Genomic DNA, 19,387 nt, shown 5'->3' on the forward strand with positions numbered 1-19,387 from the left:
CTGATGGGGTTTTTATCCCTGTTGAGACCAGCGATTTGGAGTAGGGGAGTTCTGCTGAGCCTCCGGAGGCAAATAGCACGTGGTGATGTGTTTAACAAACGGGGATGTGAATCACGGAAAAATGCGGAGAGGTGCAGGAGGCGGGGAGTGAGCTCCCTCGCCGGGATTCTCAGGGAGCTCTAGGAGCGGAGGACGTGTCCTCGGCGGGCTCCCAACGGCCCCGTTGCCGGGATGTCACCGAAGAAGGCGGCTGCGTAAGTGTCGGGGGGTGGTGGTGGTGGTGGGGGCTGAAGAGCGAAATAATAATAATAATAATAAAGATAAAAAAGCCATGCACGGATTTCCAAGCCTGCGCAGAGGTAACCCTGCCGGCCCGTGGGTGGATTTATCTTGCGCAGCTCCTTAATCCAAGTTTAACCCACTCAGCAGTTGTGAGCTCTGGCCGGCTCCTCGCCGGGGAGCGGGTCCCTCGGGGCCTGCCCGCCCGGGGGACGGTGGCCACGGCATCGGGGACTCGGGGCTGGCGGTGACGGTGCCTCGGGACACCTCGCGTGAGTCGGTCAGGTTGGACCCAACCTCTCCCGCGGCCCTGGAGGAGGTTTACCCTCCAGGATTACGCAGCGTGTGCTGTCGCGCCGCCCCGGGGCTGCGGGGAAAGGGGGGTTTAATGGGGGGTTAACGGGATCCCATGCGCTTTTCCTCCCTCTGCAGCCCAGCGAGGAGCGTGTCGACGGCATTTCCCTGCCTGGGATAGACCGGTCGGGGCTGGGAAGGGCCTCCGTGGTACCTCCAGGGAGGTTTGGGGCTCCCACGGATGCCGCCGCTCATTTTTTATTTTTTTTTTTCAATTTTTCATCATTTTGTCACCCCGCTTGTCTTGATGCCAGCGTTTGGAGGCCCCCAGGAGTGCTGGCACCAGCAGAGCTCTGGGCGACCCTTTCTCGGACCCGTCTCCGTTCCTCTCAAACCCCACCTCGCCCGGTTCCGCCGAAGGAGCTCCTTTTTGCCGGCGCGGTGTTAATTTAAAAAAAGAAAAAAAAAAAAACCAACGAGATCCTCTTGGGCTTTCACGGGGCAAGGCCGGGCTCCCTCAGAAGGAAAAACAACTTCCTTCGCCTCGCAGGGTCTTTAGGATCTAATGACCACAAATATTTGAAGCACGCGGGATCCGTAGCGAGGGGAACGGCCGGCACAGAGGAGGACGTTGTGTGCGGCTGCCGCGCGGCCGGGGTGAAAGATGCCATTCAGCTCGGCTCCGAGCTGAACTTTGGTCGGGCTTTTTTCACCTCGGAGTTAGAGCTTAAGTGCTTGGAAAACAAGAGGAGGAAACCGGTCCCGGGGCAGCGGCGCTCGCGCCCGGACGCACCGACCTCCTCCTTCCCCGCTTGGAATATTGAGAAAGAAACGCCGTGGGTTTCCTCGGCCTTTTCTCCCGCGTCGGGAGCTGTAATCCCTTGTAAAAATAAACAGGTCGTTAAATTAACGGGGGAATATCTCCTTGGGGGAACCCGCCAGCGCAGCCTCCGCGGGCGAAACGGGGGCTGCGGTGGAGGGGGGTGGTGGGGGGGGGGGGACGGGGAGCAGAGAGGCAGAAAATGGTTCGGTGAACTTCTTTCCCAAAGACAGGAATTTTTTCCACCGTGCTGGATGTGAAAAGCGGGAGGGAGCTGGCAATCTGCTCGCGGCGCTCGACGTTTGTGGAAGGCGTTGTGCCCTTCTGCTGATCACGAGCCGGCCGTCGTCTCGCAGCGTGTGAGCGATAAAGGGAAGCCGTCGGAGCGGCGGTAACGACGGCAGATCGAGTCGAGCGCCTTACTTTATTTTTAGAGGGCAATTTCGCCTGGCGCTGGCTGCCTTTATTCCCGCTGCTTCCCTGTAGGGATGCGCCGCTGCTCTTTTTATTGAGGGGAGAAACCAGGAAGTGTGTTCAATCGTTTATCTTATTTTTAAACCGTAATTAAGCGCTAATCGGTGGCGAGGAGCCGTAATCCGGTGTCTGGACTTTGAAAACAGGGACCTCGTTGGAACAAACTTGGTTCTTGCTCCGGCTCTTTGCTCGCCCGGCCCCGGTGGGGGATTTCACCGTCGAAGCACCACGACGAGCCGCTGTCACCCTCCATCCCGCAGGGAGGGGAAATGAGCAAAAGCCCCAGCACGGGGGATAAAATTCCCCTGCTCCGGCGGGAAGCAGAGCCACGGGGTCCCCCCAACCTAATCCCGAGCCCTGCAGAATTCCTTTGGGCTGGAGAGCATAAAAAACCCTGCTTATTTCCACACCACCACCACCCCCCCCTTTCTCTTCCTCTTTTTGGCTGGCTCAATTTTTTTTATCGTCATGGTAACAAGGGAAATTTTGTGTAATGGCTGATGGATGCTCACAGCTCTCAGTCAAGGCACCAAGAAGAGCTTTAAACCCCGAGGTGGCCAGCTCGGGGTCCTGCCGGGCCGGCTCGCGCTGCCTGCGTTGGCCCAGAGAACGTCCCTCTGTAGCCCAAGGTCCCAAACCCCAGCTCTCGGTGTCCCTTCAGCTGTCCCCCAGCCGGGATTCCCGTTTGCCCACCTTCGGGTCTCCTCCGCAGACTCTGTCCCTGACTCTTTTCTCTTTTTCTCTGGTTTTCTCCTAGCTCTGAAGCGCGCAGACCCAGCGCTGCGATGGGAGACTCTGCCGCAGACCCGGCCCGAGGGACAGGCGCGGAGCCGGCGCCCCAAGGCAGCGGCGGGACGTCCCTCGGCGTCATCACGGAAGGTGTCGGAGAGCTGGCCGTCATCGACCCCGAGGTGGCCAAGAAAGCCTGCGAAGAGGTCCTGGAGAAGGTCAAGCTGATGCACGGTGTCTCCTCCGATGGCTTGGGGAAACCGGCTGATGGCGGCGAGGCCGAGCGCGCCCCGCGGGCCCCGGCGGATTTGGCCAACGGAGACATCGGGGAGGGCTACGAAATCAAGTGCTTGGACGACCCGCCTGGCACGGCCTCTAAGATCCAGGAGGAGGACGAGACCGTGGCCAACACGGTGAAAACCGCCCGCAAGCGGCAGAAGAACAACTCTGCGAAGCAGTCCTGGCTCCTCCGGCTCTTCGAATCCAAACTCTTTGATATCTCCATGGCCATTTCATACTTGTACAATTCAAAGGAACCTGGGGTGCAGGCTTACATTGGGAATAGGTTGTTCTGCTTTAGGAACGAAGACGTGGACTTCTACCTGCCGCAGCTGCTGAACATGTACATTCACATGGACGAGGACGTGGGGGACGCCATCAAGCCCTACATCGTGCACCGCTGCCGGCAGAGCATCAACTTCTCCCTGCAGTGCGCCCTGCTGCTGGGCGCCTACTCCTCGGACATGCACATCTCCACTCAGCGACACTCCCGCGGGACCAAGCTGCGGAAACTCATCCTCTCGGACGAGTTGAAGCCGGCTTACAAGAAGAGGGAGCTGCCGTCGCTGAGCCCGGCCCCCGACATGGGGCTCTCTCCTTCCAAAAGGACTCACCAGAGGTCCAAGTCGGACGCCACCGTTAGCATCAGCATGAGCAGCAATCTGAAGCGCACAGCCAGCAATCCCAAAGTCGAGAGCGAGGAAGAGGTAATTTGGGGGGCTCTCCGAGGCTCAGCCTGGGAAGGGGACACCCCAACCCCCCCGGGGCCGTGCTCCCGCCGTCGGTTCTCATCCCATAGCTCCTCCCTTCCCACAGAGGGGTTTTTTTCTTTTGTCCCAGTCGCTGCAGATGGTGGAAGTCTTGATTCCTGTGTCTCTAAGCAGACTGAGACACACCGGTGGGTCGCGCTCGGGGGTGCCGGGGCTGCAGAGGGGGGGGAGTTTTCTCGGTGTGAGGGGGAGGGAGGGCACTAAACAGCTTCAAGGTGAGGCAGGGACGCTGGGTCGGGAGGAGCGAGGCACCTCCTGCGCTGCCCAGTTCCCAGGCGCTTTGGGCAACGGCCGCCGTCTCTGTTTTGCAATCGGCAGCCATCCCAGATTTCTGATCTCCTCCTTGTCCCGACTTGTTCGGATTTAGCAACGATGGGGTTGGTTCAGAGGCGGAATAGACCCTGGGCGGCCGGAGCAGGAGGAGAGCGGATAAACCCCTCGGCTCTGCCATCCCTGCCCCCTGGCCAAAACGAGCCCCGGGGCCACGAGCCCTTCTGGCTGTAGGGTCGAGAGCGGCAGCCGTGGGGTTTGTCCGGCTCCGTGGTGGATTTCTGCCTGGTTTTCGCAGCTCCGAGGCGGTGGAAAGCCGGGCTTTCCCTGCTGGAGGGGCCAAGGCTGCGTGGGGAGACGCTTCCCGTTCGCAGGGTTGGGTGCCGGTGGGGTTTAACGCCAAAGCAAATGACCGTTGAAGGGGTTGAACTCGGGCAGAGGCGTGTTGCGCCTCTTCCAAACCCCGAGAGCTCCCCCGGGCTTCGCGGTGTTTATTTTTAAGTGTCGAAAAGTGGTCGGCACGAAGTCGCTGAGCTCCCCTGCCGGTGCGTGCTGCCAGACTCTGTACGCGCTCCCGGAGAAAATGGGGATTATTCAACCCCGCGCATCCGCCGGCACAGGGGCTTGTGGGGCAAAAGGCCGAGCAGCATCCATGGGGCTGGGGACTGGAGGGGAAAAGAGCTGGAAAAGGGGGAATTTTTTTTTTATTTTGCTGCTTTGTTTTGAAGGGCTGAGGGTTTCTAGTGTCAGCCTGGCGTGGTTGAGGCTTCGGCAGCCGTTCGGAGCTGCCGGACTCCACACGGCTCTTTCCCTGGATCATCCCTGCGCCTCGCCTGGACCAGACCCCGGGAGCCGCCGGCCCCACGGCTCCGTCTAGACATTCGGGATCTCGTGACTGTTTTCCTAACGGAGGAGTATTTCTTGGCTTTCCTGCCTTGCCCGAGATTCCCCCTTCCCCTGGGCTCCGCGCTGGGTTATAAATCGTTGGAAGGGGCCACGTGGTCCCTGGCCGTGGGGCTTGGGGACGGCTCCTACGGAGGAGGGTTCGGAGGAGGTTTCGGGGGCGTGAAGCGGCCGCCGTCCGGGCTGGTTCCAGCTTCGAACCACCCCGTCCTGTTCCCTGCGGTTCTCGGGCGAAAACCCAGGTGGGAGCCAGGGCCACGGCGTTTGCTGACGGGGAAATGAATGTTTCGTGCCTCTGCCCGTCAGCCGCTCGGTGGAAAACAACCAGCTGACGGAGAGCGGGACGCGCCGAGGTCGCTCCTGCTCCCACTGGAAGAATGGAAACCCAAGCTTCCCATAAATGATGGATGAAGGCAGCGCCGCCGAGAGTTTCTCTCGGGGGTGGTTGGGATGTGGTTTGATCCGGGGGCCGGGCGAGCGGTTGGGACGGCGCAGGGCCATAGGGATGCTCGGGGCGCCCTAAGAGCTCTCCTGGCCTCGGAACCCCCCTGCACCCGTGGTGTTTAACGCGCTGAACGATGCTGTTTGGAACCGCAGCCCTTGGGGCTGGCATAAATATTCCAGAATTCCAGAATTCCCAGCTTTAAGATACTTAAACCTACAAGTTGCTCAGTCCAGGAAACCCGCAGATGTGCGGATTGTGTTGTGCTGGGACCAGCCCTTAGCTTGTTCCCCAAACTTCCTTAAAACTAGGGATTTTTACTGTGATAAGATCTCGTGTGTGCTCCTCTGGCAGTTCTTTATTCCCTTTATGTTCTCGTGTCTCCGCTGCCACCATCCTCACCGTGGAGCCGCGGGTCTTGGACCCGCTTCTGCTGCGCCTCCCGAGAAACTTGGGTGGAAAAATTTTGTGGGAAAATTGCACAACTGGAATGTAGAAGGGAGAAGTCGTTTGTCGGGACGAGGGGAGGCTGCAGCACCTGAGTCTCCTCACCCAGGGCTCCTGGGGGTCGGGTCTCACCTTGGGCTCACCTGGGGGGGCCAGCTGGGGGCAATTTCCAATCAGAAGGAGAAAAACCCACCCAGGTGGAGCCCAGCCAAGGGTAAAACATGGCATTTCTTCAGCCGTCCTGGGTTGCCCGCGCAGCAGTGAGTGAAGGTGGGTCATTCGGTGGAGTCGGGTCGGTCCCGCAGGAGGAGAGGAGCAGGGGCCGGAGAGGAGGCTTTGGGGGGAAGGTGGCTGTTCCTGACCTGTGACCGGGGGCTGCCGAAGAGCAGGAGAAATGGAATGAGCTCTGGAAGAGCCGTAGGGAGAAGCTGAAGCGTCGGGCTGGTGGGTGAGGATCTGGAATAGAAGCTGTAGGGGACAGGGCTGGAGGGAGAGGGGAAAGGAGGGGTGTGGAGAAGGGCAGGTTTGTCCCATCCGTCCCTGAAGGGCTCTTGTGGAAGTGTCCTGTGATCTCTGCCCGCGCCAGGGGCTCTGCCACAGGGCTTGTGGCCAGGCCTTGTCCCGGGGAGGGTTTCCCATGGCCAGGCTTCATCTCCATTTCACCACCAGGTCCACCAAAGCCACCTTTTAGCTCTACCGAGGAGGTGGTGGCACCGTATTCCCTCCTCTGCAGCGTCCCTGGGTCCGGGTGGGTGGTTTTCCCATCGCTCCTCTCTCCGCTGAACAATTTTGGGGTTATTTTCCCACCTCCCATCGATCTTCTCTCCACCCAACGATTTCGGCCTCTGGTCCGTCTCCCGCCTGGTCTGGAGCTCTGGGGTTTGATTTCTCCCCTGGACCTCTGCCCGTCGCTCCACGTCTTCCCTGGAGCGGGGTGCCAGGTCCTGCCTGTTTCTAGGCTCTTAAAGGTGCCCGTGTCCTTCGGTCCCTGCCGTTCTGGATTAGCTGAGTCAGACCCAAAGCAGGTATTAACGCTGCTTAAGAGGAAGGGGGGGAGGGAAAAGCCCGTGTTGGTTTTAGAAAGTCGGGGGGGGGGGGGGGGGAACACGGCTCTCGGGAAAGTCAGCCCCGGGGTGAGTCCGTCCTTTCCCCCCCACGGCCCCGGCACTTGGTTTCTGGAGAATAATTCTTCCTGCTGAGGTCTTTATGTTCCGCTTGTCCCTTCGTGCTGTGCGACCCCCCCCCAAATAACGGGCAGGAAGGGGGGGGGGGTATTTCAAGCGCCGTGGGGTTTTATTCCTCGCCGCGTTACGTGTCTGTAACACAACGCCGCGATCCGGGTCTAACGGGGTGCATTTATTTTGCATTTATTACTTCTCAATTAATGGAAAGGCAGGCGAAGGGAAAGGCACGAGCTCGGAACTCCTCCCGCCTCGTGTCCCTCGGGATCGGGGTGCTTGGACTCAGCCTTTCTCCCAGCCCTGGTTTCCACAAGGGAGGGGGGGGGCCCAGGGGTGTCCCGTTCCCCCATCTGTTCATGGACAAAGGGTGGATTAAATGCGCGGGAGCCGCTCGGCGTCGAATTTTCCACCTGAGCGATGTGAGAACAGGAGGGGGGGGGACGGGCTGCAACCTGAGGCTGGAGCCGGGGGGAGCCCCAAGACGTGGCCGTCGGAGTCGGTCTGGGACGGGGCGGTTGGGGTGGCTTTGGCCTTGGGGTCCATGGGGACAGCAGGAGAGCGTGGGCAGGATCCCTGTGGTGCAGCCACGGGGGCAGGTCGCCCTCCCAGCGCCGCGCAAAGGGGCTGGTTTTACCTCTTTTTGGCCCATCAGCGTTAATCTCCAGTTGGGGACCCTCCTGCCCGCGGCGGTGCTGCTGGGTCGGTCGCGCTGGGCAGGAACCCGGTGGAGCGGAACCTTGGTGGGGTGGGTGGTCGCTGGCCGGGGGGGGGGGGGGTCATCGTAGCCGGCCCCCCGGGGTTTTGGCGGTGCTGCAGGCACCAACCTGGAAGCCAAAAACTCCCCCAGGGCAGAGCTCAAAAACCCTCAAACTTGGGTAAAAGCCTTGGTGGCTGGGCCAAGGTACCGGGAACGTGGGAGCTGCCCCCGGAGGTACCTCTTGGGGTGAGGAGGGGCTGAACTCGGGGTGCAGAAAGTCATCTCGCTGTGTGAGCCCCCATCGTTTTACCTGGCTCCACAAACCTCCAGCCTTGCTGGCTTTGGGGGGGGGGCAGGGAAGGGGGGGTGTGTTTTTTAGTTGCCGCCTCCTCCGCAAACCCGTCGGGAGCAGCCGGGAAGGAGCAGCGAGTCCTCGCCAGCGCCCGGGGATTTGTTGCCCGAGCAGGTTGGGCTGCCTTTCCCGCCTGGAAATGCCTTTGCCTCCGGTTGGGTTCCCCGTTCCCGTCTCCCCCCAACTCTCTAGGGACAGACGAGGACCCCCAGGGTCTGTCCCCCCCCCACCCCGGGCCGAGCCAGGGCTTGGCTGAACTGGCATTTTTAGGGATGACCCAAAGGAACTTTGCCTTCATCCCGGGGCTCTTTGTTGCTTTTGGAAAAGACGTTTTGGAGGTGACACCCCCCACCACCCCCCCCCCAGCTCCGGGTTAAAGCCGGGGCTGGTTGTGAGCCCTTTCTGTCCCCAGCGTTCCCGTGGGACTGGGGTTCGCATCCGTCCCCCCCCCTTGTTCCCAGCCCTCCCGCTCCCCAGGGTGACCCCAGCGTCCCTGCCAGCCTGGTGGGACTGGGAAATACGGGACCGTGGGGGACAGACCTGGAGTTTTAAGTCATTTTAACACCAGATGCAGCAGAGTTTACAGCTGAGAGCCTGCACCTGGGTGAAACGGGGAAGGAGCCCCCCCCGGTCGTCCCCCCCCTGCCCCCCACCAGCGTTTTAACTCCTGAAACCTCAGAGGTGGGACGAATAAATCCCGCTGGCAGCCCGGAGAGGGGCACGTCATCCCTCACCTCCGTTCACCGGCTGAGATCAAGGTTCAAAATACACAGAGCGGGGAGGGAGAGGGGGGAAAACCGGCTTTTTACACACACGTATATGTATTTTTAATACCGACTGGGTTAATCCCAGCGATTTCTAGCTGGGAATGGCTGGCTTTAGCTGCGAGGCTGAGCCCAGCGCCCGCTCGGAGCCGGGCAGACCGGTGTCTCCGTGCGAACCCAAGTGTTTGGCTGAACTGGTTCCACGAGTCCAGTAAAGAAAATTAAAAAAAAAAAAATTTTAATTAGGAAGCTGCTAATTGAATAATGAGTTAAGAATCTAGGCTGGCTGCCGGGGAGGGGAGCGCTGGAAAGGGCAGCTCCCGAAATGTCATCGCCTCGCTGATCCCTCGGGGCCGTGGTGGAGGAAGAGCAGAGCTTTCCCGCGACGCCGGCGCTGCCCACGCTGGGGAGGGGGGTGTGTGTGTGTCTGTATTTTTTATTTATTTTTTTTTTTTTTGTTAACAGCAGCATCAGCCTTATCTGGAGAAGCGGCAGCGAGGGTTTATGTGCAAATCTGTTCACGGCTGCGGGTCCGCAGGGATTCCCTGGTGGGAGCCCGAATCCCGCGGGCGGCTCCGGGATTTAGAAGCTGCTTTTTATCGGAGGTCGCCCGACACACGTCTCGCCCCGATCTCTTGATTTTTGAGCCCCCGTCCCTGCCTTTGCCCGCCGGGGTGCGGAGCAGCATCGCTGGCCTTTTACCCCTGGAACTGCGCCCTGGCAAAGGCGCTTTTTTTCTGGCAGAGCTTGTTTCCCCGCCGCGATACGGGCAGGGGGGCTGCCGGGGAGGTTGGGGCCGTCGGGGCCGAGGGCTGCGCCGGGTCCGAGTTGGGAGGTTTTGCATCTTTTCCGCCTCTTCGGATGCGGTGGGGCATCCCTCCGCCGGCCAGGCTCCCGCTCAGCCACGGGGAGAGCGGCCACTCGGGTTTATCTGTTGAGATTAGAGGCGAAGTTGGGAGTCCAGGGCTGGGGGGGGGTTGGTGGAAATAAAGCAGTTTTGTTGCTGGGGGGAGGCTGGTCTCGGGGCAGCTCCCGGTGTGAGCATCCCTGCCTGCCCCGGCAGCTCCCGGCTCTGCCGCTGCTCCCGGCCAAGAGAGTCCCAGCTGAAAACTTCTGGACGAAGAAGAATATCTTGAAGGATGTGAACGGGGAAAATCTAGGGTTTGTTTTTTTTACGGGCGTTTAGCGTAGGGTCTGGCGATGAGCCCTGCTCCCTGTTTGGTACCACCGCGGGTGGAGGTTTAGATCCGCGGGACGGTTGTCGCGTTGCTCGGGAAGCGCCGGTTTGGGGGCCACAAGTGAAAGGCAGCAAAATTATGATGGGGTGGGGGGGAAGAAAAAAAGAAAAAAGAAAAAAAAAGAAATGAAAAGTGATGGTTATGAACCTGGAGCTAAACTATTGCTTTTTCTCCCCCCCTCTCCCTCCTTCCTCTCTCTCCTTTCGAACAAACACCCCCCAAAACCGCCACCAAACCCCCTTTTCCTCCCTTTCCCAGGAGCTCTCCTCGAGTACGGAAAGTCTCGATAAGTCACTCTCTCCCGTAAGTGGCCCGTTGCGTCCCCGCGCCGGGGCTGCCTGCCTTCCCCGCCACAGCAGCATTTCCTCTCTGCCACCAAAACCCCGGCCCCAGCCCTGTGTGTCCCCCCCCCACACACCGCAGTGTCTGCCACCCGAGCCCCCCTGCCGGGGTTCCCCCCCCCGGCACCCCCCAGCCCTCCTGCCGGCTCTGACTGAAGGTTTTCTGCAAAACACCGGCAGAAGTGGGAGTTTGGGGCAAATTCTCTTGTAGCGGTTTGGCTAAAATAAAGCAGAAATCCCCACGGGGCTGGGGGGGTGCCCTGGGGGCTCGTTTTACCCCCCCCAGAGAGAACCCCTGGTGCCGCCCCCGAGCGGCGGAGGGTGGGGAGGGACGATCTGGGTCTGAGCAACCGCTGACCTTTGCCTGGCGGCGTCCGCAGATGGAAGAGGAAATGCTGTTTCCTTGAATTTTACTTAAAAGTTCTCTGCCAGATGGGATTTAATTTGCTTTTGGTTTTGGTTTTGGTTTTTTTTTCCACAAATCATTATTCCCCCCCCCCCCTTTCTGTGTGTTAAATTTTGGTCTTTCAATCAAAACCCAACGTTTCCTTAATTAGAGCATTTTTCTTTCCAAATGAGCCTTTTTCATTAATTTAATTTTTTTTTTTTTTTAAATCAATAGCATCTTCCTCATCTGTGTCGTTTTCCTGACGGTGGGTGCCTCTTTCCCTCTGGGATTCCCAGTTTCCCGCTGGGCTCCCCCACGTTGAATGTGTAGTCCATGATCAAAACCACTTGCCCGGGCGGCGGTGCCTCGCGGAGCCCCGGGGACGGGGTTTGTGCTGGGGTGAATTCCAGCCTTTTTAGCCTCGGCACGGCGTTATTCGTCGCGTCCCCAGGGGGAAGGTTCTCACGCCTTTCCCGCGTGGCACGCTGCAGGCGGGAGGGAGGCAGGAGCATCGACGCTGCGGTCGCTTGCAGACCCGGGGCGGAAGGCTTTTACCCCGGAGCGCACCCTGATGCAGGTTCCTCCTTTTAATTTTTATAAATCTCCTCTAACTCCGCTCTTTTTGAGAGGTGCCAGGGACGGCAGGGTGCTGCTGGGGCAGCCCCGGGTGCTGGCGGTTGGGTGGGAGGTAGGACACCGGGCTCGGGGTCCCAATTTACCACCCAAATTTAGGTAAGTCCCTTTATTCCCCCCCTTCCTGCTCCTCCCAAAGGCGGTGATGTCCCCTCCTCCGGTGGCTTTTTGGGGCTGGGTGTCCATAGAGTCTCCTGGGTCCCCATGGCTGTTGCCATCACCCCCTCCATCCCGGCGGTGCCACCCGGGGCCCGTCCCTCTCCCCTGGGGCAGGAGACCTTTTCCTCCCGCCTTTGCATGTTCTTTGTCCACGGGAGACGGTTTTTTTGCAGCCGCTGGGGCTCTTTGGAAGCGTTTATTGCCAAATTCACCGGCGCCTGCCCCGAGCCGGGCGGTCGCGGGGTTGATAAATCCTGCCGGCGGGGAAGTTATCGGCGCTGGTGCCCAAATCCTCGGGGCAGCGAAGCCGGAGGGGCCGGGCAGAGGCTCTGCCCCAGGGGGCTCTTCCCAGTTCCCGCACAGCAGCTCCCGAGGGGGCAGCAGAAACGGGGCCGGCCGGGATTTTGCTGCGTAAAGGTCCCAAATGATAAATTGTGATGGTTTGAGCGGAGGAGAGGTGGGACCTCGGGGCAGAGGTGGGCAGAACAGCGAGTAGAACAGCAGAAAGCTCTTTGGCAGCCGAAAAGCATCCGGCTTTGGGGCTGGGAAGGGTCCCAAATTACCGCCCCCACCGGGTTCGGGGATGTCCTCCTCGGCCGGGTCTCCCTCCTTGGCCGGTCCCGTAGCCAGGAGCGGAGCCGTGTCCCCGTCCCTGCCCGGTGCTGGGAAGCTGCTTGCCCCCGGGTGGGGAGAAGGAGGCTCCTGGAGCGTGTCTCAGCGGAACGCGGACACGAAGCCCTGCCTGCTGTAAGAGCAGGGACGGTGGCGTTCCCAAGCCCTGCCAGCGAGATGGTTTTTGCTGCAGCAGAAAGTAAACGGTAGAAAGTAAATATTTATGTTGGATCGGAGCAACAGAAGGATCCTTCGGGTGGTGGGATGAGGGAGGAGCATCTCCCGTCCTCTCCTGGCTTGGCTGCAGGACCAAGGTATTAAACGAGAGGGGCAGACGTGGGTCTGGAACCCCCCGCGCTCTCGGTCCCCAGAGGGGCTGGGGACGGTGTTTCGTGCCGGGGCTGGGGCCGGGGACGGCCCCGCTTCAGCTGATGCCGTTTTCCGAAGCTGCTTCTCCATAACAGGATGCGAAGCTTCCCGTGCTGAGTCCCCCGATAACGCCGAGGAGCGGGGTAGCCCTCGGGGGGACGCCTCCGGAGCGGGGCGGGATGGGGAGAATGTTTCCCAGCCCCGTGTTTTCTGGCTGGAGGAGCCGAGACCTGGAGGTTTTCAGCCGGAGCATGAACATGGGAGGTGTGGATGGGTCGCTCCTGGGGTCGGCACGGCTTCGCTCCGCCGGCTGCCGGACAGGGAGGAGATGCTTCAGGAGATGGTTTGGGATCCCTGGAGAAAAAGGGTGCTCGTGGTAGATCAATGAAGGTCTGAACCAGGAGGACTTTGCTCCCGGGCTGCTCCTGGATGTGGGCACAATCCCAAATTCCCATCTGGGGACTCATTCATTGAATTATTCTGCCGAGAATTATTCTGGGGGTTCGGGGCTGTTTTAGTGACAGTGACAACTACATCCCGAACCTGGAGACCTGCATTGCCCAGAGAGAAGGTCCTGGGAGGAGCCGGGGCTCGGTGGGAGAGGGGTCGGGAGGAGCGGAGCAGCCTCTGGATAGCGGTTTTTTGCAGAAATTGGATGAAGTGCAATCGAGGGAAACGGTCCCAGGGGTCCAGGTCCCCGAGGCAGGGCAGGGTCCGGCCAGGACCAGGCGTTTTCCAGCCCCTCGGGCGGACGGAGCATCCCCTGGTGCAGGGGTTTAAATATTTATCCTCTGCCTGGGGGGGGGGGGGAAGCGATCTCCCTGGCAATGTGGGCAGGAGAGCAGGGGGGGGAAAGGACAGGAAGGGTTTTGGGAAGGATTTTTGACGTGGACTACAGATACAAACGATTTCCCACCTGCCCTTTCCCAGAAGGGAACCCCCAGACTGATCCTTCTCCTCTTTTCACCATCCCTTTATTTTCCTCTCCGGCCGTTCCCGACTCTCCGGCGTTTTTCCTTTGCTTCCTTTTTCTCACGCTCCGTGGCTTTTTGCATGTGCATTTCCAGCATGATTGTGCGGTGAACAAACACTTTGCAAGTTTAATTCTGCATCTTTAATGACCAGCCACGATCGTTTGTTGTTGTGATTTAAAAGCTTGAAAAAAAGGGTCAAGGGGGGAGCTCGGCTGCAGCCGTGGGGTGCGGGGGGGGCTCCTGGGGCCAAGGGGCTTCCGGAATTTGGTTGGATCTTCGCAAAATGGTCGGATTGAGCCACGATGGAGGCTTCGGGGTGAGGATACAGGGAAAAACCCGGCGCTGAGCCGGGGACGAGGCCCATTCGCGCTCCCTCTGGTGGCTGCGGGTGCCGGGGATCCCGGGATCCGGGAGTCGGGGTGGGGATGGCGGCTCCGGAGTCTCGGGGAGTAGGAATTCTGGACATGGGACAAGGGGAGGAGGGGGGGAAAGTGCTTTGATCCTGCCCTGCTCCGCTCCCGGGTGCTGAGCCCGGCTCTGTGGTGACGGGAGCATCATCCGAGAGCAGGGAAGAGGGTGGGATGGGAAGAACCTCTTTATCTGGAGTTTATCCTGGTGCCTGCAGAGCTGCCCGGCATTATCACCCCCCTGCCTTTCTAACCCTCTCCCCCCCGCCTCCCGAACCTGTTTAGCCCGTCAGACTCGCCCCCGAGAGGGAGTTCATCAAATCCCTGATCGCCATCGGGAAGCGCCTGGCCACCTTGCCCACCAAAGAGCAGAAGACCCAGCGGCTCATCTCGGAGCTCTCGCTGCTGAACCACAAGCTGCCGGCCCGCGCCTGGCTACCCACGGCCGGCTTCGACCACCACGTGGTGCGGGTGCCCCACACCCAGGCGGTCGTCCTCAACTCCAAGGACAAGGTACGAGCGGACGGAGAACTGGTTTTGCCTCGAAAGGCAGGGGGTTTTGGCCTCGGCTCTGCCCCTGTTTGGGCATCGAGCGACAGAAATGCTTCCCGTGCGTGCTCGGGGCATCTCCCGGGGGCTGCGTTGTCGCTTCCAGGGCTGGGGGTGATGGGGAGAGAGGTCTGTGCGGGTCTGGGAGGGGGAGAAATATCCCTGAGAGTAACTGTCCCTTGAAATGGGCGCTTGTAGGGGGCTCTGGGAGGTCCAGCCCTGCCCCGGGGGCTGTTCCGCAGCTACTGAAAAGCACGGCTTTGCCCTCAAAAACATATGCCAAAAAGAAATACCATAAACTCTGCAAGAGCCGAGAGCGTCCTGCTGCTGCCTCCTGGAGCTGCCTGGCACTTACAGTCACAGAATTATGGAATGGTTTGGGTGGGAAGGGACCTTAAAGCCCCCCCATCCCACCCCCTGCCCTGGGCAGGGACACCTCCCACCAGCCCAGGTTGCTCCAAGCCCCCTCCAACCTGGCCTTGAACCCCTCCAGGGATGGGGCAGCCACAGCTTCTCTGGGCAACCTGGGCCAGGCTCTCACCACCCTCAAAATAAAGAAGTTCTTCCTCAGATCTCAGCTCAATCTCCCCTCTTTCAGTGTCAAACCCTTCCCCCTCGTCCCATCGCTGCTTCCAGGGACGGTGCCCTCCTAACGCTTGGTTTTCGCCCCCCAGGCTCCCTATTTAATCTACGTTGAAGTACTTGAATGTGACAATTTCGACACAGCGAATGTGCCCGCTCGGATCCCCGAGAACCGCATCCGGAGCACGCGCTCGGCCGAGAACCTCCCCGAGTGCGGGATCACGCACGAGCAGAGGACCAGCAGCTTCACCACCGTCCCCAACTACGACAACGACGACGAGGCTTGGTCCGTGGACGATATCGTGGAGCTGCAGGTGGAGGTGAGGCCGGGGGGTGCCGACAGGGATTGTCCCTTCCTGCCGCTGCCGGGATCTGGGAGGATGGGAAGGCCCTTCCAGGCGGCGGTGCCCTCCCAGCTCCTGCCATCCCAGTAAAAAAATGAGTGGGAATTGTGTTCCCTGTAGCCCCTCCATCCCGCCTCTCGCCCCTTTCCCCTCCCAGCTGCCGGAGATTCACACCAACAGCTGTGACAACATCTCCCAGTTCTCTGTGGACAGCATCACCAGCCAGGAGAGCCGGGAGCCCGTCTTCATCGCCGCCGGAGACATCAGGTGAGGCTGGAGCGGCGAGAGCAGCCCAGGCACCGGCTTTACCCGGGGTGGGTTCCGAGCTCAGGTGGAAAAAGGGCCGGGGGTGAAATTTATCTGTTAAATTCCTGGGGGGAAAAAAAAAAAAACAAACACAAAAAAGCATGTGCACGGGTTAAGGAGGAGCCGCGCAGACTCCGGGCAGCGTAAGAGACGCCGGGGGCTGGTGCAGCCTCCCCTGCACGGCCGCTGGCGTCCCTCCTGCCCGCGGAGCGGTGGATGCGGCTCAGATTTGGGGTGAATCCCTGAGGTTTTTTCAAGTGCTTTGGCTCCGAGAGGCTCCGGGTGCAGAGGGGAGGGGGCGACGCTACTTTCTCCTTGAAGAATTGGTTTCTCTGCTTGAGGGCTCTGCCTTGCCTTGCAGGCGGCGGCTCTCGGAGCAGCTGGCGCACACCCCCACCTCCTTCAGGAGGGACCCCGAGGACCCCTCGGCCGTGGCCCTGAAGGAGCCCTGGCAGGAGAAAGTCAGGTAGGGCTGGGGAGGGACGCGTGGGCTGGGCCGCCGGGACTTTGTACGTTCCCGGGAATCCGAGGAAGCGGCTCCGTGAATTGCCCCGGTCAATCCCCGTGGCCTTGACTTTGGGCCCCGGGGGCGGGGGTGTGGGCTCGGGGGTGGGGTGGGGGGATCAGGGGGTGCGCCGGAGGAAGGAGAAAATCCACGACAGATTCGCTGCTCTTGGGTTAGGCTTTGGGGGGCTTTACCAGGTATTTATAGGCATCTTCTACCTCAGAAGAGTTTGGCCGTTCCCAAAATAAACTCATTCACGTTCCTGCTCTCGGAGTTCTGTGTCCAACCCCCGAATTCCGGTTTGAGCGAGAGGCAGAGCCCTCGGGGCTCCAGAAATCTGGGGCGGGTCTGGTCCCCGCGGTGCCGAGGGAGGGGCTGGGGGATTCGGGGATTTGGGGAGACTCAGTTCCCTTCTGCTCCTCTCGGAGGCGGCTTGTGGCTCAGGTGGGATTTGCCCCGTGGTTCGGGGAGGGCTCGACGCGCGGTTCCTGCAGTCCTGGGCCCCGCAGCTCGTTCTTGCTTCGGTCCCCGTTAGCATTCCCCGAGGCTTCCCGAGCCCCCCATGTCAGACCCCCCCTTTCCCTGCCCCTTCCCTGCAGGAGGATCCGGGAAGGGTCTCCCTACGGCCACCTGCCCTCCTGGCGCCTCCTCTCCGTCATCGTCAAGTGCGGGGACGATCTGCGGCAGGAGCTGCTCGCCTTCCAGGTCCTCAAGCAGCTGCAGGTGAGGGGGGAGAGGGGCTGCCCCGGGGCGGGGGGGGGGGGGGGGGGGGCCCACGGCTGCCTGGTGCCACCCCAGATCCCTGAGGGGTTTTTTCCATCTCTCCCACAGTCCATCTGGGAACAGGAGCGGGTCCCGCTCTGGATCAAGCCATACAAAATCCTCGTCATCTCCGCCGACAGCGGCATGATTGAGCCAGTGGTGAACGCCGTGTCCATCCACCAAATCAAGAAACAATCCCTGCTCTCGCTGCTGGATTATTTCCTGCAGGAACACGGCAACTACAACACGGAATCCTTCCTGACGGCCCAGAGGAATTTCGTGCAGAGCTGCGCCGGTTACTGCCTGGTGTGCTACCTCCTGCAGGTCAAGGACAGGCGAGTGTCATCCCCCCCCCCGCACCCACCCCCCCGCGCTGTTTCTGTTTTGTCTTCTGCCGGGATTCCTTGTTTTTGTCCCCGAATTCAGCAGGGAAATCCTGGAAGCGGCGAGCGCTGCTGCTCCGGGGCCGTGGGTGAAGTTTAATGGAGAGTTTCCCCCCCCCCCACGCAGGCACAACGGCAACATCCTGCTGGACGCGGACGGACACATAATCCACATCGATTTCGGGTTCATCCTCTCCAGTTCCCCCAGGAATCTTGGCTTTGAGACCTCTGCCTTCAAACTCACCACCGAGTTTGTGGACGTAAGCGTGTTTGGGGGGATTGAGGGGGGGGGGTTGGGTCTCAGCGCGGGGCGGCCCCCTCAAACCCTGGCAAACCCCTGGGGGGCTCTTGGCCGGCTCCGCAGCCCCCGCCGAGCCGAAAGCTCCGTCTGCAGCCTGGGTTTGCTCAGAGAAGTGAAATTCCCCCCCCCAAAACCCAGTCTGTCGTGCCCCCCGCTGTGCACAGTCCGTCCGTGTCCCCCCCCCTCCGCCTCGGGGCCGGCTCCAGCCGCTGCCCCCCCCCCACCCAACCCCCCCCCCCCCGTCTCCCTCCCAGGTGATGGGCGGCCTCGACGGGGACATGTTCAACTACTACAAGATGCTGATGCTGCAGGGGCTCATCGCCGCGCGGAAGCACATGGATAAAGTGGTGCAGATCGTGGAGATCATGCAGCAAGGTAAGGCGGGGGGGGGCCAGGGGGGGTGTCCACAGCACGTTGGGGGGGGTGTCTACAGCCCATCGTGGGGGGGGGGGGGGGGGGGGGGGCGGGCTGCACAGAGGGTCCGAAATGGCTGGGTGACCCTCGGGGTGGGAAGGGGGTTCTCCTGGAGAAGTCCCGACCCTCGGAGCGTCAAGGGGCAGCTCGTGGGGTTCACCTGGAGAAGTCCCGCGGGGGGGGGGGGGCTCCCGGGGAAGCCTAAAAGACACACACACACACACACCCCCCCCCAAGGGGGAAGGGGTTCCCCTTCCCTCAGCGCGGGGAACAGGCGCCGGCGTCCCCCGGTGAGGGCGGGTTGTGATTCCCGGTGCCACAAACCAACCCCGGAGGCAGCGACGAGGGAAGGGCCCTCCCCCCCCGGGACGGAACCCACCGAACCCCCAGGGTTGGGGGGGCTGCACTGACCCCGTGTGTCCCACCCCCTCTTCCCTGCCCCCAGGGTCGCAGCTCCCCTGCTTCCACGGCTCCTCCACCATCCGGAACCTGAAGGAGCGGTTCCACATGAACATGACGGAGGAGCAGCTCCAGGTGCTGATCGAGCAGCTGGTGGACGGCAGCATGCGCTCCATCACCACCAAGCTCTACGACGGCTTCCAGTACCTCACCAACGGCATCATGTGATGGACCCCCCCTCGCCCCCCCAACAACCCTACCCCCCCCCCCCCCCCCCCCCCCCAGCCGGCCCGGGAGTTTGGGGGGGGGGGGTGTTGTCTCAAGGAGGCCGAGTCTCAGCATCGTCCCCGGAGCTGCTTTTTTTTTTATTATATATTTTTTTTTTTTTGGGCCAAGACTCAACAAAACGAAAGAAGGAAAAATCCGAGGAAGCAGGAAAAAAAAAAAACCAAAAACAAATCACCCCCCCCTTCCCCTCACTCCCCCCCCCCCGTGGAAATCAAAGCGAAACGGATCACGCGGTAACCGGTAACGGCGGCGGCACCAGCAAAGGGCCTGGGGATGGGGAGGGGGGGGGTGTCGTGCTTCCCCCCCCCCTCCCGGTGCTGCCGCCCCCTCCTCCCATCAGTATTACCCCATCGCTGCCCTGTGAGCGCCCCCCCAATCCTGTGACATGTTTAGGGACCGGGGGGGGGAGGACGGGGGGGGGGGGACGGGCCTGGCCCCCCCACCCGCCGGTGTCTGCTGGTCCCAGGGGAAGGTGACGGAGTGACCCCGGGTGGCCCCATCCCTGCATGTCCCCCCCCCCCGCGGCCACAGTTTCCCCCCCCAACCCTTTCGTTTCTTGCACCCTTTTCCCCCCCACCCCCCCGCCATCGAACGCTGAATGTCCCCGTGTCCCGTCCCCCCCCCCAGCATCGTCACTGCTCCAGCACCATCCCGGTACGTCGGGGTTGGGGGGGGGGGGGACCTCGAGGCCGGTGCCCACCCGGGGGGGGGGGGGGGGGGCGGAAAGGAGGG

At 61.2% G+C, this 19,387-nt stretch overlaps 1 protein-coding gene across 3 annotated transcripts; it reads left to right on the top strand.

Moving 5' to 3' along the window:
• Positions 1–231: 231 nt before the first annotated feature.
• PI4KB (phosphatidylinositol 4-kinase beta) lies at positions 232–18,803 on the top strand. 3 transcript variants are annotated; one of them, XM_074164481.1, is made up of 12 exons: positions 232–254; positions 2,625–3,582; positions 10,198–10,242; positions 14,108–14,335; positions 15,046–15,273; positions 15,455–15,564; positions 15,965–16,069; positions 16,708–16,831; positions 16,940–17,205; positions 17,381–17,513; positions 17,809–17,929; positions 18,414–18,803. In XM_074164481.1, the coding sequence occupies exons 1-12, from the start codon at positions 232–234 to the stop codon at positions 18,593–18,595; spliced, it is 2,523 nt and encodes an 840-aa protein (XP_074020582.1). In that variant the 3' UTR covers positions 18,596–18,803. The 3 variants fall into 3 exon arrangements, with proteins under 3 accessions (XP_074020582.1, XP_074020584.1, XP_074020583.1); XM_074164483.1 differs by lacking the exons at positions 232–254; positions 10,198–10,242 and having other exon boundaries at positions 2,653–2,832; positions 2,875–3,582; XM_074164482.1 differs by lacking the exons at positions 232–254; positions 10,198–10,242 and having other exon boundaries at positions 2,653–3,582.
• Positions 18,804–19,387: the final 584 nt, after the last annotated feature.

Source organism: Numenius arquata, chromosome 27 (genome assembly GCF_964106895.1).
Source record: "Numenius arquata chromosome 27, bNumArq3.hap1.1, whole genome shotgun sequence".
NCBI lineage: Eukaryota > Metazoa > Chordata > Aves > Charadriiformes > Scolopacidae > Numenius > Numenius arquata.